General features: G+C 44.6%; 1 protein-coding gene across 3 annotated transcripts in view; it reads left to right on the forward strand.

Moving 5' to 3' along the window:
• The window catches only part of POU2F1 (POU class 2 homeobox 1), a 182,011-nt gene extending 164,652 nt beyond the window's left edge, over nt 1–17,359 (forward strand). For all 3 annotated transcript variants that reach the window (XM_047840561.1, XM_047840564.1, XM_047840563.1), the window contains 3 exons: nt 6,337–6,679; nt 7,660–7,748; nt 11,183–17,359. In XM_047840561.1, coding sequence (XP_047696517.1) covers nt 6,337–6,679; nt 7,660–7,748; nt 11,183–11,493 — 743 coding nt within the window. In that variant the 3' untranslated portion in view covers nt 11,494–17,359. The remainder of the gene's footprint in view (nt 1–6,336; nt 6,680–7,659; nt 7,749–11,182) is intronic.
• Nucleotides 17,360–25,518: the final 8,159 nt, after the last annotated feature.

The raw sequence follows: 25,518 nt of genomic DNA on the forward strand, positions 1-25,518 counted from the left end.
CACCCATTAGCAGTCCGTCCTCATTTACCCCTCACCCTCCTTCTGGTTGCTCTACTCTGTCTGTGGTTGCGCCTGTTTGGGGCGTTTCATACAGATAGAATCACATAATATATGGCCTTCTGTGTCTGGCTTTTTCCATTTAATACAACATTCTTCAAGGTTCATCCATGTGGTAGATTGTATCGGGACTTCATTCCTTTCTATGGCCGTATGATATAGCATCATTTTGTTTATCATCTATGACTTGATGGACATTTGAGTTGCTTTCAGTTTGGGGCCATTTTGAATACCTGCTGCTGTGAGCATTTGTGTACAGGGTGTTATGTGGACTTGTTTCCAGTTCTCTTGTGTATGTGTTTAGGAATGGAATTGGTCTACTATGTGGCATACTAGAATATTATGAACAACCTTATGCCCCCAAAAAGTAAGGCAATTTAGATGAAATGGACAAATTCTGAGAAAGACACAAATTATCAAAACTGACTCAAAAAAAGGGAGAAAACTTAAATAGACTTAAGCCAGCAATGTAAATGAATCATTAATATAAAGATTTCCCCAGAAAAAAAGACTAGGCCCAGATGGCTTTAGCAGCGAATTCTATCGGATACTTAAAGAAATTAATCTTCAGCCATCTCTTCCAGAAGATAGAGGAAACACAACTCACTGTAGAAAACCAGTATTACCTTGATACTAAAGCTGGACAGGGGCGCCTGGGTGGCGCAGTCGGTTAAGCGTCCCACTTCAGCCAGGTCACGATCTCGCGGTCCGTGAGTTCGAGCCCCGCGTCGGGCTCTGGGCTGATGGCTCAGAGCCTGGAGCCTGTTTCCGATTCTGTGTCTCCCTCTCTCTCTGCCCCTCGCCCGTTCATGCTCTGTCTCTTTCTGTCCCAAAAATAAACAAACATTGAAAAAAAAAATTAAAAAAAAAAAAAAAAAGCTGGACAGAGAGACCACACAAAATTATAAACCTATATATTCCTTACGAAAATATACACAAAAACACTCAGCAAATTTTGGCAAATCAAATCCAGTAACATACAGAAAAGATCATACACCACCATCAAGGGGAATTTAGCCCGGGAATGTAAGGTTGGTTTAATAATGAGTACACATTAAATAATATAATATACCATAGCAGCAGGAGGAAGGGCCAAATCCACACTGTCATCTCAGTGAATATGAAAAAAGCATTTGACAGAATCCAACAACCAGTTCATGATAAAAACCTGGAATAGAAAGGAACTTCCTCACCTGGAAAAGAACATTAAAATCCTACAGCTAACACCATACTTAATGGTGAAAGACTGAATGCTTTTCCCCCTAATATCAAGAACAAAACAAGCTCTTGCCGACTTCCATTTAACATGATGCTAGACATCATAGCCAGCTTAACAAGGGGGAAAAAATTAAAAACATTCAGTTGGAAAGGAGAGAAGTTAAACTGTCTTTATTTGCATTATTCTGTGTATGTAAAAATCCCAAGGGATTTTTATTTAGGACAAAGAAATGAAATGAGTGTTGTTGCAGAATACAAGATCAATCTACAAAAATCAGTTGCATTTGTATATTCTATCAGTGAGTGGACCAAAAATGATATTACAGAAATAATTTTATTCATAGTAGCTTCAAGAAGAATAAACTACTTGGGAATAAATCTAACAAAAGAAGTGTAAGACTTATACAGTGAGAACTGCAATTTGCTGAGAGAAATTAAATAAAGTCTAAATAAACGGAGATGCTCCAGCTTCATGGTTTGGAAGACTGTTTTGTTTTTTGTTTTTCTGTGTGTGTGTGTGTGTGTGTGTGTGTGTGTGTGTGTGTGTGTGTGTGTTTTGTTTTTGTTTTTGTTTTTTTGGTTTTTGGTTTAGTTGGCTTTTTGGGTTTTTTTTTTTTTTTTTGGAGAGAGAGAGCATATGAGCTGGGAAGGAGCAGAGAGAGGGGGAGAGAGAATCCCAACATTGGGTTCGAGCTCATGAACTGTGAGGTCGTGACCTGAGCTGAAATTAAGAGAAATCAAGAAATCTATTGAGCCACCTAGGTGCACCAAGACTCAGTATTTTTAATTTTTTTTTTCAACGTTTATTTATTTTTTGGGACAGAGAGAGACAGAGCATGAACGGGGGAGGGGCAGAGAGAGAGGGAGACACAGAATCGGAAACAGGCTCCAGGCTCTGAGCCATCAGCCCAGAGCCTGACGCGGGGCTCGAACTCACGGACCGCGAGATCGTGACCTGGCTGAAGTCGGACGCTTAACCGACTGCGCCACCCAGGCGCCCCAAGACTCAGTATTTTTAAAATGACGGTGTTCTCTAGGGTCACCTGGGTGGCTCAGTCGATTAAGCATCTGACTCTTGGCTTCGGCTCAGGTCACGATCTCATGGTTTGTGAGTTCGAGCCCCAGATCGGGCTCTGTGCTGGCAGCGCTGAGCCTGCTTGGAATCATCTCTCTTCGTGTCTCTCTGCCCCTACCCCGCTCGCTCGTGCACGTGCTCGCTCACTCTCTCTAAATAAATAAAGAAAGAACTTTAAAAAATTGACAGTATTAAAAAAAAAAAGATGACAGTATTCTCTAAATTGATCTGTAGATCCAATATAATTGCAGTCAGAATTCTAGTAATTTTTTTTTTGCAGTAATTGATAAACTCGTTGTCTGAAGTATATATGGAAGGGACCCAGAATAGTCCAAACAAATTTGAAAAAGAATGAAGTTAGAGGACTTAAATACCTGATTGCAGAGCTTACTGCAAAGCTGTGCAATAAAGCCTGGATGCTGCTAGCATAAGGGCAAACAGAAGATTAACGGAACAGAATTGAGGGGCCGGAAACAAACCTTTAAATTTATATTCTGTTGACTTTTGACAAAGGTCCCAAAGCAGTTCAGTAGCGAAAAGATACTCTTCACCAAATGGTTCTGAGACAGTTGGATATCCATATTCATGAAGATGAATTTAGATCCTTCCCAACACCATGCACAGAAATTAAGTAGAGGGGATCAAAGGCCTAAATGCAAGAAATAAAACTTCCAGAAAACAGGAGAAAATCTTTATGACTTTGGCGTAAGTTTGTAGACACAGGGCAAAGAGTTTGTAGATATAGCACCAAAAACACAATTCATAGAAGAAAAGCAAATGATAAATTGGAATTTATCAAAAGCAAAATCTTCTGTACTTTGAGAGATGTTTTCAGAAAATGAAAAGTCAAGCCACAGACTTGGAGAAAACATTTGCAAATCCTGTATCTGATAAAGAAGCATCTAGAGCATATGAATAACTTTTACAATTAAGTATTAAAAATATAAACAACCTCATTTTGTAAAAGGGCAAAAGATGTTAATGTATATTATGCCAAAGAACATATAGAAATGACTAACGAGCACATGAAAAGGTGCTCAACATTTTTACTCATTAGAGAAATGCAAATTAAAACCATACTGTTTTGTACTCATTCAGTGGCTATCATCAGAAAACCCAGAAATCACCAGTGCTCGCAAGGATGTGGAGAAACTGGAAACCTCATCCATTGCTGGTGGGAATGTACAATCATACAGCCACTTTGGAAAACAGGGCGGCAGTGTCTTTATGAAGATTTTTAGATTTTTTTTTTTAAGTTTATTTCTTTATTTTGTAAGAGAGAGCAAGCCGGGTGGGGCAGAGAGGGAAGAGAGAGAATCCCAAGCAGGCCCTGCACTGTCTGGAGTCACCTTCCAGCCCAGGTTAACTTTGCTGCTGACATTGACTGGGACTTTCCGTGTATAACATGGGATTTCAGGAGAGTGACACTGAATGACCTGCCTGAAAGTGGCAGTGGAGAGTGAGGAAAAGCCTGTTTTAAGCCTTTGACCTCGAGATAAAGGGTCTTCTGGAAACGGAGGGTTTCAGCTTCTGAACTTTGAAAGGGAGGTAGTGTCCATAGTTAAAATCAGGGTAGATAAGGTGAGACGTTGGGCAAGAAAAGATTGAAAGGACACTGAAATGTCTTAGTAGTAGAAGAGAAAGGAGAGAAGACATTTACCTTTCTAAATAGAATCTGTTACAGGTGTCAAAGTGTGACTCTGCCCAACGTAGGACCCAGCACTGCATCAGAGGCTCAGTGGTAGAGTGATCAGATAGACTTAGAACTGCGAAAATAACGGAACCATGATTATCCGCGTAGACGTAGTTGTACTTAGGGACGGCAGCAATAAAGGAGGAATGGTATATATTTTTGAGAAAGGCAGAAAGAGGAGTAAATGCTCCCCTTTTGATTAGCAATGAGAAAGATATGTTTACCGGATTCACTGAGACCATGTAACACTTTTGTGCAGTAGTATAGGGGGTGGGAAGAGTAGAGTCAATACTGAAATAGAGAGGTCTAATTTCCTCCCAGTTCTGTGATGTGTGAAAGCAACATTTCCTTAGAGTTAAAATGAGAAAAGAGTTGAATTCTAGGTGTTCTTAGTATCAACCAGAAGAAGGCTTGAAAATAGTCTTTTAGAAGGGCCAAACTGAATTTTTCAAGAGTCTTCTTGAGCTTAATGATGTATTTTATCACCAAGAAGTTACCTTTTACATTAAGATCTTTGTTCCAATGGTTTGAAATATTTGTTTTGATTGGTCTGCTTCTTCTATAATGTATCAAGTCTTTTATACCTCACAGAAGTATTATCCTGAAAATTTATAGATGCTTTTTGAGTCCTCTATCCTGAGAAAATACCACTTAGGTCCTGCTTTATACATATATATGGTTGGTTATCTACTAGAACATAGTGAGTTTCAGTAAATTAAGTTCCAGCTAGTGTAGGCAGCCTGTGTTTGTGATATGTGGCATTGCTGATAACTGAAATAAAAGGGCCTGTTCTCTCTTGCCTCTCTAAATAGCATCAGAATTACAGCTCACTGGGGACGGCTGGCATCTTCTACTTCGTGGAAGGTTTTCTATCCTGTGACTGCCTTATGAGTCATTTCTACTTTAGGCAAAGAGACTTAACATTCTTTTCATCACACTTGCCTTTGTGACTCAACAAGCCTGACTTCTAGACGTATTTCAGACTTGTGCTACCCAATACGGCAGGCCTAGCCACCTGTGGCTTTTAAGCACATAAAGTGTAGCCAGTTCAAATTGAGATGTGTTATAAGTATAAAATACACACCATTTTCAAAGACTTAGTATGAAGAAACATCAGTACTTTCTTGATACTGGTTTCATGTTAAAATGATAATATTTGTGGATATATTGGGTTAAATGGAATATAGTATTGACAATAATTTAACCTATTTCTTCCTGATATTTTCAGTTGGACCCCTAGAAAGTTTTAAATTACATGTTTGTTGTGTTTCTGTTGGGCAGCATTGATTAAGTAATTCCAGTGAGTGTGTTTCAGTGATGATATTTGTAATGTCAGTCACTCGTTTGTATACAAATGTTTGTTGTTCTCCTTATAACAAAAAGAAATTTGGCATCTTGATTTTTTAAGGTCTCTCAACTAACAGTTTCCTAGAGCTTCATTTTTCATGCTTTTATGAGATTCATAATATATTTGTATGTTACTGTTTCATGAATAAGAAAATATTTACCACAATAGGCTTTTGGAGAGCTGGTTTTTGTTACAGAGTAACTACTTAGACTTTTCGGTGCAAAGAAAGCATCTAGACATAGGCTCTTAGTTATTTTTATACTATTTTCACATGTTATTATTGACACTTAGAAGAATATGTAACTTTTAGTTCTTCTTGCCTTCATTGTGTTGTTTTGATTTTTCTTTTTTTCTTTTAATTGTTTAATGTTCATTTATTTTTGAGAGAGAGACAGACAGAACACAAGCTGGGGAGGGGCAGAGAGAGGGGGACACAGAATCCGAAGCAAGCTCCAAGCTTTGAGCTGTCAGCATAGAGCCTAATGCGGGGCTCGAACCCACGAACCACGAGATCATGACCTGAGCCGAAGTCGGTTGCTTAACCGACTGAGCTACCCAGGTGCCACAGTTTTGATTTTTCTATAGAGACAACTCTATACAAGTAGCTTTTTTGCTCATATGTTTCTTCCCCAGACCAGTTGTATTCCATAGTCAGAGCTGCTGTGATTCTTTATGTTCTGAATAAGAAATTGGACATGGAAATCTGTGTTCTCTGTTTCTTTCATGGCCGCTTTATTGCTCTTGCCTCTGAAACCGGGGTCCGTGGTTTTGGTTCTAAAGTGTTTGTTTTTGTGGTTAGTTTCCATAGAGACGCAAAACGAGGTTAATAAAGAAGGACACAGAGGTTCCTGGATGGGAGATTAGCTTGTTCGCAGTTGCGTCCAGAGCACCGTTCTTCCAGAAGCAGCCACCGAAGGGCACTTTCTCCTCTGGTTCTCTCTGCAGGCACCACAGACAGCACCTCCAACAACACTGCCACCGTGATCTCCACCGCGCCGCCAGCTTCCTCCGCAGTCACGTCCCCCTCGCTGAGCCCCTCCCCGTCCGCCTCGGCCTCCGCCTCCGAGGCATCCGGCGCCAGCGAGACCAGCACAACGCAGACCACCTCCACTCTGTCCTCTCCTCTCGGCACCAGCCAGGTGATGGTGACGGCGTCAGGGTTGCAGACGGCGGCGGCCGCTGCCCTCCAAGGGGCCGCGCAGCTGCCGGCCAACGCCAGTCTCGCCGCCATGGCCGCCGCCGCGGGACTGAGCCCAGGCCTGATGGCGCCCTCGCAGTTCGCAGCTGGGTAAGGAGCGTTCGCACCTCGGTCACCCCGAGAGACCGCTAGAAGTCAGTGCTCCCCGGAGTCGCTCGTAGGGGGGACCGTCTCCATCTGAAATGCATAAAGCAAGAGAAACCCTCTTTAGAGCCATCAGCTCTTTGGAGTGGGAGGCTCTGGGGGGGTGCAAGGGCCTTCCTGCGGCCGGACTCCGCTTTCTTAACGCTCGGGGAGGGCGGCCATCCTACCGTCATTTCCAGGTGAGGTCGCGGAAACCAGGCCACTAGAGCTGATGTGCCCGAGCGGTGGGGCCCAGACGGAAGCCCACGATTCCTGGCTCACTCTTCTGCATTCTCCACCTAAGCTCTCTCAACTGTCTGCTTTCTGATTTTCAAACGCGGACAAGATGCAGAAGTAATAAGATCCCCAGTTTTTTATATTATCGAACAGGAAGGATTCCTTTTTCAATATGTGCCTTTCTCTGGGGTCGTTTTGTTTTGGGGGAAAAAGAATGAGGTCATTCATTTTTTGTTTTTAATTTTTTTTAATGCGTATTTATTTTTGAGAGAGAGACAGACAGGACGCGAGCAGGGGAGGGACAGAGAGAGAGGGAGACACAGAATCTGAACCAGGCTCCAGGCCCTGAGCTGTCAGCACAGAGCCGGACGTGGGGCTCAAACTCACAAACCGTGAGAGCATGACCTGAGCCGAAGTCGGGCGCTTCACCGACGGAGCCACCCAGGCGCCCCAAGAGTGAGGTAATTCGCAGAAAAGTCAGCATGACTCTGCAGGTTTTAGGCTTTGTGTGGATCATATCCTCGTTTCGCTTTGTACAAGTAAGCATCAAAGAAGGCAGTAACCAAAGCTTATTCTCAGAAGGAGAATAACAGATATTTCCATGTACTTCCCCAGCTGCACTTTCCTTTTCCTTAACTCCTTTGGGTGTATTGTCAAAATGACAGATGTGCCTACATTGTAACAAAGTGACTGCTCTTTTGGACTTTCAGAGGTGCCTTACTCAGTCTCAATCCAGGGACCCTGGGCGGTGCTCTCAGCCCGGCTCTCATGAGCAACAGTACACTGGCAACTATTCAAGGTCAGTAGAATTTTTCCCCTTACTTAGACCTTTGGGTTTGTTTGTTTGTTTGTTTGTTTGTTTGTTTGTTTGTTTTTAATGAGGGACGTTTGCTTTGCTAGAGGTGAAGGTGATGGGGGAAGGTGGTTGAATTGATGATGCTAACTTGAGGACCAAGAAAATGTCCTTGTGAAAAAAAGGACTTCTACTTTCTACAAGAAGTATAGGTGTTAATTTGTAAGAACAGGAAATATGCTTAGTTTGGAATATTACAAAAAAACAAACAAAATAACAGGAATTGTTATGCTGATATTTATCTTATGTGAATAGACTTCGAGGCAGAATTTCCCCCTGATAAATTTATCTAAGGAGTCATCCAAGACCCATCCCCAGGTAAACACCACCAAGATAAATTCCCCAGTCCCCAGCCCCACCCCCACATATGAGAGCCACCGAGGAGAAGGTCCTATAAGGATTAACCTTGGAGCATATTATATAGACTTCAAGAGTACTTTTAATTGTTAGGTTCTGCCCTTTGTGTATCCCCATCAGTTCAGAATGTATATTCTCTTGGATTGCCTCTTTTCCAAGCCCATTGGGTCTCTTTTGGCCTTCGCATGCTATCCAGTCTAAAATGGGTCTAAATCCATTCACTCCATATGTGAAGGGTTTTCCTTATTTAGCTTCTGAGCTTTATATGCTAAGATGCTATGTTACGTGACTCAGGAAAACAATTTGAGACATCACTATATAAATCAGAGAGAGAGAGTGTGTGTGTGTGTGTGTGTCTTAAAATTTGAATGGTTCATACTTAAATGAGAGCTCTTGGGGCCAAAAATATGCTCTTAGCCAACCTCAGTTAAGATTAGTGTTTCATGGATGGTATCTCTGCAGTATACTATAGAGAATATGAGTTACAGACAAACCTAAGACATGACTTAGATTAGATTATACTTCTGGGTTTCCTGGACCCAGTTTCAACGTGCCCCGCAACACCAAGCAAGCCTTGCAGACCAGCAGGGTATCTGAGACTTTAACTTAACTCTGACACTGTCTACCTAGAGATAGCATCAGATTCCACAGGGTAAGGGTTCAGTCCAACAAAACCGTTCCTCCCTCCCCTTCAGACACCAGTGGTAAGCCCAGGCTATTATTACCTATGCTTCTGACCAGCTACAGATTGGCGGTTCCAACAACCTTTTCCTTAGATTGATTCTGTTACTTGGCTAGAGCGGCTCACAGAACTCAGGGAAACACATTTACCAGTTTGTTAAAGGATATGATAAAGTATGCAAATCAACAGCCAGATAAAGAGATACATAGGATGAGGTCCCAAACAGAGGAGTTTCTGTCCGCAGTGGAATTTGAGGTCTGGCTCAATGGCACATAGAAAGAAGTATTCTGGTTCTCCAAGAGTGGAGGCTCTCCAGACAAGACCCAAAAGCTGTCCCTCTGGGTTTTTACGGAAGCTTCATGACACAGTCATGATTGACTAAGAAGTCATTGGCCGTTGGCTGAATCAAACTCCATGTTCCCCTCCCATCATGTGAGGTTGGGGGTGGGACTAAAAGTTCCAACCCTCAGATCACATGGTTGGTCCTAGGGGCAACCCGTCCCCACCCTTGGGTGGCATCCAAAAGTCCCCTTCACTGATATCAAGACCCGTTTCATGGTTTTGGCTCTGAAGTGTTTTCAGGAACTGTGGATGTAGACCAGATATATCTGAGAAATACCAATTTGGTCATCCAGATGACTGAATACATATTTCTTCTAAATATATATTTCTAAATACTCTTTCTATATATATTAGAATGATTTCTTCTAATATATCATTAGAATGATTACCTTACATTATATTGACTTTCTCCTTGATGAAATCATATGTAAATTGATGGTTAGAGCTGTTAACCTTTTGGTATACAAGGATTTCTTTTTGGCATGAGATTTGTGATAAATCACTCTTGCTCTTACATGAGGAAACCTCTGGGCTTTAGTGATGCTACAAAGGCAAATGCCTTCCCCAGGGCACAGCCGAGTATAGAACAAGTACTGTCTGGGAATATCTAGAACTCTTCTATGCCCCTGAACCTAGAATCTCAGAAAACTTAAAGCTGCACCAAATCTCACCGATCTGTGCTCTTTGTATGATCATGTCCAAGTCAGTCCCTCTAGCTTTCGTTATATATGAAATCAGCCAGAAGTTTTTAATCTAGATTTATTGGAATTTTACTTTTTCTTATTTTTTTTATTTTAGAGAGAGTGTGAGCAGGGGAGAGGGACAGAGAGAGACAGAGAGAGAGAATCTTAAGCAGGCTCTGTGCCCAGCTCGGAGCCCGACGTTGGGGCTCTATCACATGACCCTGGGATTATGACCTGAGCTGAAATCAAGAGTTGGGTGCTCAACCCACTGAGCCACTCAGGTGCCCCCCCCCCACAACTTAAAAAATATTTATTAAGTAATGTCTACACCCAAAGTGGGGCTCTAACTCACAACCCCAAGATCAAAAGTCATACGCTCTTCCGACTATGCCATCTGGGTGCCCCAGATATCAACCAAATAATGCCATTAGAAACCCCCTCAAACCTACATGTGAAAATGTAGTTATATGGGTGGGAGGATATTGGAAGGGTTGCCAGATAACAGAAAAAGATACTAAATGAGAGTGCCAGTTATTTAAAAGTAAAGTTCATTAATGCCTTCTGTGGAAGAGTAATCCGGGTGCTATAATGGAACAGCATTAAAAGAGCAATTCTCATGCGTGAAAGCAAGTCCCAACCTTAGATAACCCCCTGAGGCCACCGCATCCATACATCTCTACTGCCCTCCTCATTCTCCTTTGTAGAAGTCCTAGGAATCAAATGTGATGCCTCAGCAAGTGAAAAATTAACTTCACCTTACACCGTATTTGGTAATATGTAATTATTTTAGAACTAAGGTCATTTTAGAAAGGTGGTTTTTATCTTGTCCATCGTCCCAAAATGCTCAGATTTATCAATAATGCCAGTTAGTTTGATAAAAGCTAATTATATTTTAATGCCCCCATCACCGTAGCTAGTTTGTCTTTTGAATGGAAGAGGGTTACAATCGGCAATCTTCGTTAAAAACAAAACGACCAGATTTAAAAATACTTGTAGGAAGATGGAACAGAGTTGAGGTTCTGAGATGGCAGCGTAGCTCTGATTCACGAGACAGTTCTTAACTCTCCCCTCTCACCTGTCCTGCTTGTGCTCGTTAAATTAGTTAGAATTTCAGCCTATTTAGGTGCTTTCAAAATCATAAGGAAACTTCGTTTGGTGACAGGATGGCTGTATGTGAAGAACACAAGTCAATTAAGGGCTGCACCGTTCCCACCTGGGCTGTAGGAAGCCTCAGCACCCTTGATGTGTTACTTGGCTTCTCTAGAATGGTTTTAACATTCTCTTTTCTGCCCGTTTGGGGGGGGTTTTGTCTGTAGCTCTCGCTTCTGGTGGCTCTCTTCCAATAACGTCACTGGATGCGACTGGGAACCTGGTATTTGCCAATGCGGGAGGAGCCCCCAACATCGTGACTGCCCCCCTGTTCCTGAACCCTCAGAACCTCTCTCTGCTCACCAGCAACCCAGTGAGCTTGGTCTCCGCCGCCGCAGCCTCCGCAGGGAACTCTGGGCCTGTAGCCAGCCTCCACGCCACCTCCGCGTCCGCCGAGTCCATCCAGAACTCTCTCTTCACGGTGGCCTCTGCCAGCGGGGCCGCCTCCACCACCACCACCGCCTCCAAGGCACAGTGAGCGGGGCCGCGCGGGGCCTGCCACCAGCCTTTGCCACCTGCCGCGCGAGTGGCCTGCCAGCCAGGCTGAGACTGAACAATGTGATTGGCTTCCTCTTGCCATGTTTCAACAGCAAGCAAGGGAGAGAAGGGAGAAAAGGAGAAAAACGCCTACCAGAGGAAAAAAAAAAAAAAAAAGGATGGAGACAGGACAACATTTGCCTAATTTTGTAATAAAACACTGTCTTTTCAGGATTGCTTCATGGATTGGAGAACTTTCTAACCAAAAATTTAAAAAAAAAAAAAAAAAGCAGAAACAAAAAATCAAAAACAAAAACATAAGCGAAAGGACTACTTATCATTTCCAGCAGTCATGATGACAAGTTAAGGTGGGTTACCAATTCCGATATAGGAAGGGGATTTCTTGTTTGTCTAAATTTCTTTTTTTCTTAAAAAAAAAAAATCATTTTTATGGGTCTGTTGTACAGGCCAGTAAGTCATAACAAGGTGTTTATAATCGTATCAATTGTGTTGGGGGTTCCTTTCTTAACTGGTACAATTTAGGCAGGCCTGTATTACTGTATCTCTATTATTATTGTTGTTGTTGTTATTGTTTTTTATATATATATATAGTTTGGACATGTTTATCTCTTGCTCCTGGATCCTACTTCAGTGAGCTCCCACACTGTGGGGAGGGAGGGTTTGGGGGTAAGGGGAGACTTACGTTCTTAACTGCGGGGAATGTTCTTGCTGGTTTCCTTATCCTTGATGACTCTTACAGAGGTGCTAGAAAATTATTTTCTTTTGCCACTTATGCAAGAGGCTTGGTGCAGAAGCTGATGGCAGTGTGTGCAAACACTCCCGCTCCACACACGCCCCCTCCCCCATCAGGTGGTGCCTTCGGAGCACTTTTGTGTAGGAAGAAATTCCTGCTGAACTGTAGCTCTCACTCACCCCGGATCATTGAATGACCCTGAGGCCCAGATCCTGCGGTGCACCGGGGCGGCGTCTGCTGTCCGTGGAGACGGCCGCGTGTGTCGCAGGGCAGGATCTGGTTCCGAAGAGCAAAGACTACTGCAGACACCTGACTTGGTGGTTCTCCTGATTCCCTGTCTCCTGAGAAATGCTCCTACTGTTGGTGTGTTTGTTTGTTTGTTTCCATTTTGTGAAAGTTTTTCATTCAAACTTCCTTTCATTTACTTGGCAAAGAGCGAATTGACTTCTTGAAATCGGGAAGCTCCTCCCTTCTGTTGTGTTCTGAAGGAACTCCCCTAGACTGTTGCCATCGAGTCTGTATCCCCCAAAGAGGTGTGATGGGAAGAGTCTGAGGCTCCCACCTTTTGCGGTGGCCGCAGACTTCCTTTTCACTGGACGACGTGTAAATTCCTCTAACCTTAAGACTCTCCTTGCTTCCCTGACTGGAGAATGCACTTACTAGCTGGGCACGGGGTCTTAGAACCTTTGAAGGACTCTGAGCAGGAACTTTGCACACACCTCAAGTGTCTCCTTGGTTTATTAGTGATGCTCCAGCTCGGTAGGTCAGAACAGCAATACACGTCTCGCTATACGCTGTAGAAAGTGATTAGCTTCCGGAATTGTTTTCAGGGTGTTTCTAGACGATGTAAATGAGCCCGTCGAAAGGAAGAGTTTATGGAAGTAGATGAAGAGGAATGAGGGTAACTTGGAAATTCAATTCCCCCTTGTGTCAGCGTACTATTATGATGTCTTGTCTGTACCAAAACATTTCCCGGACGACTGGATCACTGCGATGCGGCTCGTCCGAGCCCCACCTCTTATTGGAGATCAGGTTCCCGTTTGGTATCTGTGGCTGCCTGCTTTTATCTCCAGTGGCCCAAGACTGCACTTTCCCCCTTTCGAGCTAGGGTCTGAGAGAGAGTGGACAGGTCGTTTTCGTTCTGATTGCTCTGCTTATGTCCCCAAGAGAGCTTGGAGTCTGTGTGTTTGTCTCTTCACAGTGTTGGGAAAGGCAGTGATACAGATACGGCGTGTATTTTTGTGTGTGATCGTCCAAGTGGGAGACAGGCACCTTAATATTAAATGGCCAGAAACGGATTTAGTCCCTTTGTTAATTTTTCTTTTGTTGCTTCTGTCTTCCCGTTTTATTTCACGGAGTATTTAATTATCAACCGAAATTTCCTCTTCTCACCGTTCACCTTCCCTAAAATCCCTCCAAAATCAGTGAACTGCAAGCAGGGAAACTAACAAATAATGTCCATCCACCTTTTTTTATGTGTGGTGTGTTTTTTTTTTATGTTGTCGTTTTTTTGTTTGTTTGTTTTCTTTTTTTAACTAAGCTTGAACCAAAGTCAATTTTTAGCAAGCTGCTGTACTAATGGACTAGTTTATAACGTGCATTTCAGACACATTGAGGAGATAGATGCTACTGACAATTTCTTTTCTCATTTGTCTTTATTTTATATAAAAGTTGCTGCTTGTTTTAATCTTTTATGTTGGTTAATTGTAATATCCTCTGGGCAGACATTAACTTGATTTTAACTAGTGTATTTAGTTCGGTGTGTAAATAGAATGGCAGTGTCGGTTACTAATTTTTCTCCTCTCCATCTTCTCTGATGTTGTTCAGTTTCATCTTGTATCCCAACTTGACATCTCTAACTTTAGTCTGTGCAAATGGTTTTAGGGCTATCACTAATAGTAGCTGCCCATTATAATGAGTCCCTCCCCTGGGAGTGGTAAGTTAGGAGGAAGGATTCAGGGAGGGAAATGCTGATACCCACCGTCCCAGATAGAGGTTATAGCATTAATTTCCCAAAACTGCTGCCAAAGGAAGTGTGGAGTCCTAAGAGACTCAAACCCAGTGGATCAAAAGGAAGGGCAAAGAAAGGCTGTGCTTGTGTGTGTGTTTTCCTGTGAGGTTCAAAAGATGCTCCCGTTCCTAAACAAGGTTCACCAATGGACTTTAATGTTTTAAAGATACTAAGCTTTAAATGTCAGGGCGATGGGCTTCTATTCTCTGCCCTGTCTGTGTTCTCTAGTCAGCCTGGGATAAGGGGATTCTGCCTTTTCGCGTGTGTGTGGATCACTTCATGAGGATAAACCTTAAACCAGCATAAAAATCCGTGCTTAAAAGAAAGAAATCCTTAGACAAAGGTAACATTTAAAAATTTTCTCGTTCTTTTCTTATTTAAAGACAAGTTGTAAAACGAAAGGTACATTTGTACACAGGAAACACTAAAACAGTTTGCTGATAGGTATTTAGCTTAAAATCACTCCCCACCACATTCCCTAGACATTTTGCTGATCACATGGCTTCATGACTCAACCTTGAGTCCTTTTTGACTTTATATTATAGTTATCATCTCAAGAAATGCTTTTTGAATTGAGTGAATCTCCTAAGCTAAGGGACTCAGACTTGACTTTGAACCACCTTATATGGGAGAGTCTGGAAATTAAGGGGGCCGTTTGACCAAAAAGAGGTGTTGGGTAGTTTCTGCATTTCTAAGCGGTTGGGCCAGATCGGTCATCAGAACTCATTGTACATTCTTCTTCTTCTCCCCTCCCCTCTCCCCCCCCCCCCCCCCCCGCCTCCATGTTTATGCAGATTTTATTTCCTCCCTGAATTTGGTGAATACATACTAAACCAAAGACTAATTCTGAATGCATTTATAGTGATACTATATTTCTGTATTTGCCCATGGTAATGGGCCCTCCCCAGGGAGTGGTGAATGTAATTGAATCCTGCTTATCACAAGCAGTGCAATTTGGTCATGAACTTTATTTATACCCTGTGTGAATCTGAAGGACAGAGCAGAAAGACCTAGAAAAGGGCTTCTTATTGGAACAATATTATTGTTCCTGATTTAAGAAATAAGTTGAGTGCTATATATTGGTTTAAATGTTTCCGAATTATATAAGCAGCTTTTTAGAATTAAAAAAATGTTCACCTCTATTACCTGACACAATACACGCTTCCTTTTGTTTATCTGATAAGAAAGACCAATACCATCCCAATTCACTCAACTTATTACTCAAGCAACAGAACCAAAGGAATCCAACTTTCATTTTGTGTAGGACCATACCTATTTGTACTTCATGGTAGCATTATTAGAAGTTAACGATCCTTTTTTTTTTTTTTTTAAGGGAAAATAAGGTTAATTAAAAGATTTTTTGTGAGATGATCATGCTGTTTTGTTCTACATAATTCATTCATTGTTGGGGGAAAAAAAAAAAGCACAATTATACCTCTTTTTTATGTTATTTTGCCCTGTTATCCCTCATGTATTTGGGAGGATGGGGGAATCTTGTCTGTATTATCCAGAAGCACAGATATTTTCTTGACCCAAGATTTAAGGTCAGCCCAATCTTTAACATTAAATGTTCTCTTTAAATTGCTGGGAAGGCTGGATACATTTGCATATATAGGAAATCATATTTGTAGATATTTGAAGCTCCAAACCCTGATAGTAAACATTGCAGTCAGTGTATATAATAAACGTACAGAAGAAACTCTTTGTAGTTCATAGTCTACAGTTGTTCCCCACCCATGTCATCCTCCCCAAACTTTCTTCACCGAGAAAAAAGTACACCCGTTGAGATAGGAAGAAAAGGGAGAAGTGCCAGCCCGGAGACGTCCGTGTGCACCGAGCCCCAGGGCTGGTGGGGAGCGCTGGTGGGGAGCTGGTGGGGAGTGGCGCCTGCCCAGACCTCCTGCTGGCAGTATCCGCCGGGTCAGACCCCCTACGGGCACCCCAGAGGTCAGTCTACCGTTTGATAACCTTCAGTCGAAGAAGAGCCTCAACAATTCATGATGAGATGTTGGCCAAATTCTTTTCCATCGATTCAGCATCTAAAATTGATGAATTTAAAGTTTATTCTCCAAACCATTGTGTATTGCAGCTGAAAATATTAAAAGACCATCCATGCTACCAAGAAAATGGCTCTCAAGACCTGAAATTTAAAGTTATTCAAATGGGCAACGGTTGACGGATTCATTTGATCATAACCATTGATGAGTTCATTTTGTATGTGCGTATAAAAAGCATTTAATGTATGACACTGTTCATCTAATCATAGCCCTGGCCATTTTGAAGTCATTTTCAGTCTTAAAACATTTTGAAGATGACACTTTAAGATGGTAAATCTTTCTTAGCATTTACCTTCATTTTTGAGAAGGAAAAAGAATCTTTGCCATTCTTTTAAGAAAAATAACTAAGATCCGCTATTAGGCAGGTTGGCATAATGGCGCACACAGTATAAATAAATGTGAGCTTGAACAGGAGTGGGATAAATAAACCGCTTTTATCATTAAAAGCTGATACCAGCCCTGTTCTGCCTCACTCTTTCGTTAATCCAAAGAGATTAAATGGGACACCCCGGAGATTTCCAGTAAGATAATTTGGGAGGATTTCATCAGGAAGGCAGGGAATGTGGTGTTTCTCAGATTTGTCCAGTTTATACCCAGATTTCCATATGGTGTGTGAGCTGTTGCTTTCTTCTAATTGCCCTCATTCGGGAAGCACTTAGGTCCTCGTTTTGGCTCTTCTTCTCCGCCTTCTCTAACAGCAGTAATTGAGTGAATCCGACTTTGATTCTGTGATCTGGAGCTCCTTTCAGCCCCCTCCTCCTCTTCCTTTTCTTTTTGAATGGTGATACCTTAATCTGTGAGGGTAACGCTGGTGGGTAACAGCTAGCTTCTGGCACCTTCATAAAATACCTCAGCGTAGCTTAGCGTTGTTACAGACCTGGTTTTAATCTAAAAACCAAAAAAAGAAAAAAGAAAAAAACCTTTATAAATAGTGGAAATAATTCTAGCTGTAGCATTTAGTTGAACTGATGTTTATTACGGTTGATAAACATGATTGATGCTGTATGTATTTGGGATCCTGTTTATAGGTTACAATTTATAGGGTTAGGGAGGGTTGGGGTGGGGAGAGGAGAAATTGATTATGTTAGAAGGAAAATGTTGCTCACGTGTGTTTGTTTTTCCTCGTATCTGTCTTGCCAAAGGAAACTTGATTGTCTCTGCAGTGGGTTTGGGATTCGTCGGCCTCTCCGTGGTTTGACCTGCACCGCAGCGTGTGGGTTACACATGGGCGGTGCTTTAGCTTCAGGGTCCCCTAAGGCATGTGTGCCCCTTCCTATGGCCACCCTTGCCCCCAGACCCTGCCAGTCCCTCCTAAGGATTCATTACCTCTCTGTGTGGCAAGAGCTTGGGCGAAGGACGCGTGTGTGGACATCCATCTGGGCGTGTGGTTGAGAAACGGAGGCCGAAGCAGGCGTGCGCCATTTCATTCGGAAAGGAAAGACAAGTGCTGCATCCTCAACTAGGAAAACTAAAGTGGAACAGGTTCTTTTTTGTCACCCTCTGTCGTGTTGGCAACATTGCAAAGCCCTCCTTCCTTTTCTCATGCCAAGGCTAATTCCGTCTAGACCAAAAATGCGAACAGAAGTAAAACCGACCCGAGCAGTTGAAAGCCAGCCTGCTTGCCTCACGCGTGTGATAAGGCGTGACCTCTGGGGACTGGCAGGTTGGTGAGACTGAGGAGAGCGGTGTTCCTGGTGGGAATGTGGATGAGAAATGCTGGCTTGGGAAATACCAAAGCACCCTTTCTGCCCGTACTCCGGGACAGACTGCCGTGGCTCTCCACGTTCAGGTATGGACTCTGCCTCCAGAAAGGTTATTTTTAAATAAACCATCTGTCTCACCGAACCCGAGTGGGATTTGGTTTAGGTACCAAAGACACTGCTGTGTCATTGTTGAGTCTTACGTTTTCAAAACAGGCAGAGAGAATAGGAGTGAAAGGCTGAGATTTGGAAAGGCTGTACCTGTGTCTCTTTCCTTTTCCTCTCTCCTCTTTCCTCTCCTCCCTTACCCACATTTTGAAGGAAGTCTTGGTTGTCCTGGCTTCGGAAAAGAGATGAATTTTGTTTCGCTCTGCTGGCTCTGTAAAGACGGATAGAGTTGCTCAGTGTGGCAGTGATGTTCTTAGAATTGCTGGCAAATCGGGGGGCGGGGGGGGCGGCGTAAAATATGGGGGTAGAGGGTTGTTTTTTTTTTCTTTATTTCCCTTTATCTAACACTTATAAATAGAACCAGTACAGCCTGTTTGAGTTCAGATGATCCCTAGATGTGCTATCTCTGTTCTGTCACTTAAAAAGGATAAGCATTTTCAAGAGCAGGATTACATGGAAAACCAAAACTCCTTTATCCTCCCAGGGAGCTGTATTGTTCCAGAACAGTTTTATACATGGGTTCTAGGGAGTTGAGAAGTTCATTGTCTTGGTGTATTATTGATGGGACACAGAAAGGGAGAGAGGGGAAAGACATTTATTACTCTCTTAATATTCCGTCAAAAATTGATCAGGTTGCAGAACTTCGTGAAAGCTTTATTAATAATCTGATTGTTCTCACATTATATAAAAGTGGTATTAATATTGTGTGACCTTTGAAAGCGCTAGATAGGTTTGTAAGTAGGTGATAGGGATATTGAAGATAAGAGCACTTGAAACAGAAGTTACGGGAAACAAGGTGTGCGTGATGGAACACCACTTTGAGCACGGGTCGCGGAGGGCAGGCGCGGTGTCTGGTTCTTTCTGTGTCGCTGCATCTGCCCCCTCTCGGCACGGGGCTCCAGCCCCCCCCCCTCCCCCGGCACCACCTTCTAGTTCAGAGTTCAGACCCAGGACACTGTCACAAAGGTCAGACCCCGAAAGTTAATTTACTGTAAAAAAACATTGAGGTCTGCTGCAAAGTTCCCCCGCGTTTTCTTTGTTTACTTGTTCATCCTTGTTTTAAGTCAGCCCCAACCTTACAAAAGCAGCTTTTAAGGCTTCTTTCATAACCTGGCAGCAGCATTGAGTTCTCTAACGTTATATCCCAAAGTCTGCAGGCAGACAGCCGGATACAGTGCCGTGTGAAAAATGAGACCTCCAAACGCTTCTTTAAAATTAGAATCTCCTTCGAATGAAACCGTGAAAAAGGACAGAGCCCCGTGGAGGGAGGGCCGTGCCCCCCCCCCGGCCCCCGGCCCCCGGCCCCCTCCCACCGTCCGTGAGTCTGACAACGCAGCAGGAAAGGAGATGCACTTTCAGAGGCTGAAAAACGGAGGGGGTTCTGTCAGGAAAGGCTGTAGCTGTAGGCGTGTGGGGATGCCACGTCTGTGGCGCTCGCCCTGCCCAGGTCTGCAGAAGGCACGGAACTTTTCTAAGAATCGAGTGGACCGATGCCAGCCCGGGTGTGTTTAAAACTGCATATGTTGGGGGCGGGCGGGGTGGGGGGGGGGGGAGCGGAAGACTTTGCAGGCGTGTCACAGCGTTGGGCTCTCTGCGGCATCGGTGGTGTGGCCCCCCCGGGAGACGGAGGGAGAGGCAGACGGACTTCTCCCGGCTTCTCCCGTCCGCCTGAGCGCATTACTCAGTCCCGGGAGGGAGGCCTCCCGCGTTAGCCGCGTCAGACCGCAGGTCGAGTTCCTCCCTCTTTGGTAATAGCAAAGGCTGGGTGAGTAAGGGTGGCACTGCCGCCCACCCCAAGTCCAGGACTGTCGTATACCTCATTTCTAACTCGTGATTGAGTAACTTGCTGTAGCTTTCTCAACCCTCCAGAGTTGCCAAGTCCGCCCCCCCTCCTCTAAGTAACGTTGAACTCTGGCCTATAGCACCACAGGACCTGCAGCCTAGGGTGGGACCTCCTAAAGCCTCTGAATGTCGCTGCTGAAAAGCTACTGCAAACCGAGGGCAAATTGCAATCTTCTGTTTCTTTTCGTTGCAAGGGGGTCTTCGCAGGTCTCTCAACATCCGCTCTCCCTGCCACCCTGTCTCCGGGGGCTGGCCAGCTCTCCCCGCCCCCGCCTGCTGGGGTGGGAGCGTCCTGTCCCCCTCTGCGGCCTCAGGGTTCTGCTCATTTTCAGGACTTTGGGTGGAAGGGAAAAAGACACCAAAGGCTCCTTTAAGCTGACTGCTGCATACACATTTCACTTTTTTTCCTTTGTCATGACCAAAAAAATAATAATAATAAATCCAAATATTTAAGTTTTTATTATTATTAATATTATTATTATTTGACAATCTTGTATCCGACGGGCTCTTTAGAAGCTGCATCCCCAGCCCTTTCACCTTTTCTTTGAATGTAGTTCCCAGCCTTCAATTCCCACCCCCAGTGTTGAAAGAAAGCTTTGCCAGGTCTTACTACTGCTGCTATAAGCCAGGGGAGGGTGGTTTCTTTGTTTTGTTTTGTTTTGTTTTTTAAATTTCCAGCCAAAACCAAAGATTCCTTAATGATTGTATAAACTCAAAACAAACAAAAAAACCAAAGAAAAGAGAAGTCTTCAGCATCAATCCAGTCTGTGGCGTCCTGGCATTTAGAGGAGTGAGGCTAGGGGTGGGGGCGGGGGGCTGTGACCCACGGGAAGGGCAGGGGGGGAGGGCCTGTTTTCCATGTGCTCGGGTTTGCAGAGGTGCGTCCTCGGTAGTTTTGCTCTGGCCAACCTGTGAATGTGCCGTGGAACAAATTGGCATTTCAGATTTTCCAAAACAATAAAAAAGCCGCCATCGCCGTGATGAGCCACCCCCCCAGCAACCACGGTCACCACAGGGGCTTTTAGCACGGGGGAGCTGGGAGGCCAAGGCCTGCTGCCGGGCCGCCGGACCCACAGAGTGGGGGGACGTTGAAGACACTGGTGCAGGACTGGCTGCTCTGCTGGGTGCTTGGACCTCTGGGGTCATGACAGTGAGTACACGCCAAGGTGCCCTTCTAAGCCTTTTCTTCTCTCCTTTACTGGAACTGCTTGGAAGTGGCTCTGCCCTGTTTGTGAGAAAACGTGCAGAATGATTATCGAGCTTTTCGTTTCTCCTTACCGTAGTTGGTTTCCTTTCTGCAGCACCACTGTGCAACTATGCATTGTATTTCACAACCTTTGTGCTAGGTAGATGCCTGTGACTTTTTAACTCGGGGGTGGGGGTGGGGGGGCTTGCAAATGAAGGAACTTTTTACATGGATCTTTTTAATCTCAGTTGATTGGGGGCGGGGCGGGTATTTGGTTCTAGGGTCATACAAGCTCTATCCCAAAGCAAAATCCAAATGTTAATAATATTAGCCTGATGCAGATACCAAAGATGATTTCTTTCCTGCAGAACCTTAGACTTGTGTATTAAGTACGATTACCCAGCACTTGCATTAGTGTAACCTCAGTAATTCCAAAGCTTAGATGTATATTTTGGTATATTTCTGGGATATTAAAAAAAAAAAAAATGTCGTTTAACTTCTTGTTTGTTTCAGTGTAATGCTCTTAAAGTCATAGCATGAAAATAACTGAACTGTCCTATTCTTAGTAGTTTGAAATAATAGTATTTTTGTATGTTTTGGGTGTGTCTATGTATGTATTAACATAACAGTTTTCACTGCCTAGGTGTTCATAATAAAAAAGAAAATGAAAAAGTTCTGAGTGTACATAATATTCAGTAATAAACTTCCACCGGGTTCAATTTGGATTGCATATTTGCTGATTACCGTTCCCGACAGGGATTTTGTTTTGTTTTACACAGACCGTGATCGTGTTTTCCTAAAGATGCTTTGGTTTTTTTTTTTTCTCTCTCTCTCTCTCTCTCTCTTTAAATATCTCAACTCCCCCCCCCCCCCCCACCACCACCACCTTTCTCTTTTCTTCCTTTGACTTTTTTTTTTTCTTTCTTTCTTTCTTTCTTTCTTTTTCTTTTTTTTAATATTGATTCAGGGGTGTTTTTCCACTGTTGTCGAGGGAGGGTCATAAGGGGTATTGGCCCCTTGGCCTCCCAAAACTTTTGTTTTATGTACTTAAGTTTAAAATGTGAGTTTGAGTTCTCTTTTGTGGAAACTTACGATGTGGTGTAAATGATTCTTTCCAAAATTGTCCAGCAGCTTTAATGAGGCAGTGACAATTTCTAAGTAGTTGATTGGGAGTCCTTTTACATTTCTCCTTCGGTAACTTTGCAATCTGGGTGGCTCTTGTATAGCCTCACTGCCCCAGAGTGCCTGGTTAGCCACTTCCCCTCGGATAGGAATGTTTTGTAAGAATCTGCTGATAACCTGGATTTCGGGGGCCCTTGTTATCTGGGTCCCTGGGAAACACACGTTTTCTGGATTTTGAAAACCCAAAACGCAAGCAACTTCACCTTTTGGGGAACTAGCTGATGTGCCTCCCGAGGCCTTGAGGAGGTGGTGGGGGATATGAGCGGTGCTGTCTCTTTAAAAGTGCCCTTTATATGATTCCCCCTCCTGGGGCCTCCCACCGGGGCTGTAGGCTTGGGAGAGATTGCGTAGGTGACAGTGAATCAGAATGAAATGGTAGGTTTTGTGTAGATGCATTTGTCTGCTGTAATTTTTATATATATATTAAACTTACTGTAACTGTACAGTTCGTTTCTGTTGTAAAACATCATTAAACCATTTTCCAAGTGTTTTCACATTGTTGGAGTTTCTTTGCACTAGTCGTGTTGGTATTCTGGACGCTTCCCGCACACAGACCGTCGCATAAGCCTTCCCGTGGGTCTTTTCCAGGAGGGGCTCCCAGGGGTCCCAGGCACTGGAGGCACCTTGGTTCCTAGCCCACCCCCACCCTGGGCCCTACCGCCCACTTCCTCCTGTGTCCCCTGGAGTGCTGTGGCCGCCACACCTCTCTCGCTCCCCAGACTCTGAGGGTTCAGGGTCGTCTCCTCGCACCCCAGGGCTTTGTGTGACCAAAGCCACAGGCCCTTGGCCGGTCCTGCAAGATCACCCTTCAGGGTTCCCATTTCTCTTGTGTCTTTGATGGCAGACCAGGTATTGAATTTGACTTTTCCACCCTTCGCTCTTTATACTCTTTGGTGCCCCTCCAACGTTTCCTGCCACATCCTGAACACCCATTCCCTGAGGGTTCTCTGAAAGAAGCTGGCCCCGGACTTGGCATCTGGTTCTCCTGTCGGAGGGCACACAACTCAACTTCGCTCCCTCTAGCTTATTATACGAGTTCACATTTAGCGTCTGGAGTGCAGTTTGTTGAATGAGAATTCGAGGCTTTTTCTTTTCGTTTAATGTTTATTTTTTGAGAGAGAAAGCAGGAGCCGGGGAGGGGCAGAGAGGGATGGGGACGAAGGATCTGAAGCGGGCCCCAGGCTGACAGCAGAGAGCCCAACGCGGGGCTCGAACTTACAAAGCGGAGCCAAGGTCAGATGCTCGACCGACCGAGCCACCCAGGTGCCCCTGAAAATCTGAATCCTAAAGCGAATTTCCCACAGAGAGCAAACATCAGCTTGTTGAAGAGCTTTGGGAGGCTAACTTCCCTGTCTCGCGACCCCGTGCGACCCGGGTCTACCGGATGTGCTCCCTGAAGTAGGAGACCGCTGTTGTCTCAAGACGTGCTTGCACCCTCTGAAGGGCCCGGAATGGGAAGGCCGATCTCGGTTCCTCTCGTCCCCTGATGTAACCCGACTAGGCTGCTATCCCACCCCTCGGGTTTGTAGCTTGCATGTAAGTTTGGGAAGTTTATCCCTTAAAGCAATTTGCGGAGTTCTTAAATCTTCTGTTTGGTAGAGACTGACCTGCTCGCTCGCCAGCATGAGAAAGACCTCAGAAGGCAAAAGCCATCCCTACAGAATGGGGATAAAGTACTGATTATCATCACCCTGTAGGCCTTGTTAAGAAGGGAGTTACGTTCTAACCCACTTCCGCTTGGCATCGGCCAAGCTGAGTTCCCCGCGAGAGGGTGTCAATGACATCTGCTCTGTTGCTGCCTTTCCTTTCTCCAAAAAGGAGCGCTTGAAGATGCAGGACCTCTGTAGTGAGAACTCAGTCGTAGGGTCGCAGAAATGTCCGGTGCCAGGCTGCCAAAATGCATCATGTGGACAGGGACCAGGTCTACAGCTACAGCTGAACAGCCGACCGAATGGCCAGGCTTTGAGTCCCCTTGGAACCTCCTCTTAGCTTGAATTGATCACCTGCCCTTTTTGTCCCTGCCCAACCCGGCTTCGGTGACCGTTCTGTTCTTAGGGCATACTCCAGGCAGAAGAAAACTTGATCAGAAATATCCACATCCTACCTAACTTCAGTGACAAAGTGATGCAGGTTTTTAAAAATACCAAAAGCTTCCATTTTAATTTACATGCACACACAACGCGTCCGTGGTTCCTCAATGCAAGTGAGCGGCCTTCCTTTGTTCTAAAACCCATCTTCCTATTTTAACACTTAGGAAACAGGGCCGCATCTTACAATGGATGTTTATGTTAAGAGTTGGGGTTTTTTTTTTTTTACATAAAATAAGTTGGTGGCACATCTGAGCCGATCAGTAGCTTCTTGGGATGGAAGGAATCCGGCTGTGCTTTGGAGGGGGGAGCCCCGGGCCCTAGGAAGCGGCACCTGGGCCGCCTCCCCTTGACCCTGGGCTCCTCCCCCCAGCACTTGTGGCTCTCACCCAGCTGGCTCTTCTGTGCGTGCGGGCGTCTTGCCTGTGGTCCGGTAAGTGCCCTTGCCCACCCAGGTCAGCTGTGGCACCCACACCTCGCCGCTGGCTTTCCTCCCTGCCTCTTGAGCCAAATTGTTGACGGGACTGGGCCAAACTGTTGTTTTCAAGCCAGCCATACATACGGGTCACACGGCCTGCGTGTAACTCCGCGGACCCTGAAACTAGGTCTGACGTGTGAGGCTGACTCACTTTGACTAACAGATGAATCCAACTTGGGGTGCCCGGTGAGAAGACAAAGGAGTGGCAACCCAAAAGGGGCCATCTGTTGTCTTAGACTCAAGGCCGCTAACGCCACACAACACCCATTTCCCGTCCCGTTGCCTCGTGACCAGGTTACATAATTAGGGCTGGCTGTCATCAGCCGTCCTACGTTCTGTCCCTCCTCCGAGGCCTTCAGCTCGGGAAACTTGCCCGCTTCTCCGGTAGCTTAGCGGGCTCTGTCCGCACCCCTTCGCTGGCAGCCACCCCTCCCCGCCTGGCCCCTGTGTGTCGCGACACAGCCGTGGGATGCTGCTCTTCTCTGTGATCCGCCTGGCATCCAGCGGCAAAATTTCAAACCCCTAAGCCTGTGGTGGTACTTCTCTGTCCTCCCGGGTGGC

Source organism: Prionailurus viverrinus, chromosome F1 (genome assembly GCF_022837055.1).
Source record: "Prionailurus viverrinus isolate Anna chromosome F1, UM_Priviv_1.0, whole genome shotgun sequence".
NCBI lineage: Eukaryota > Metazoa > Chordata > Mammalia > Carnivora > Felidae > Prionailurus > Prionailurus viverrinus.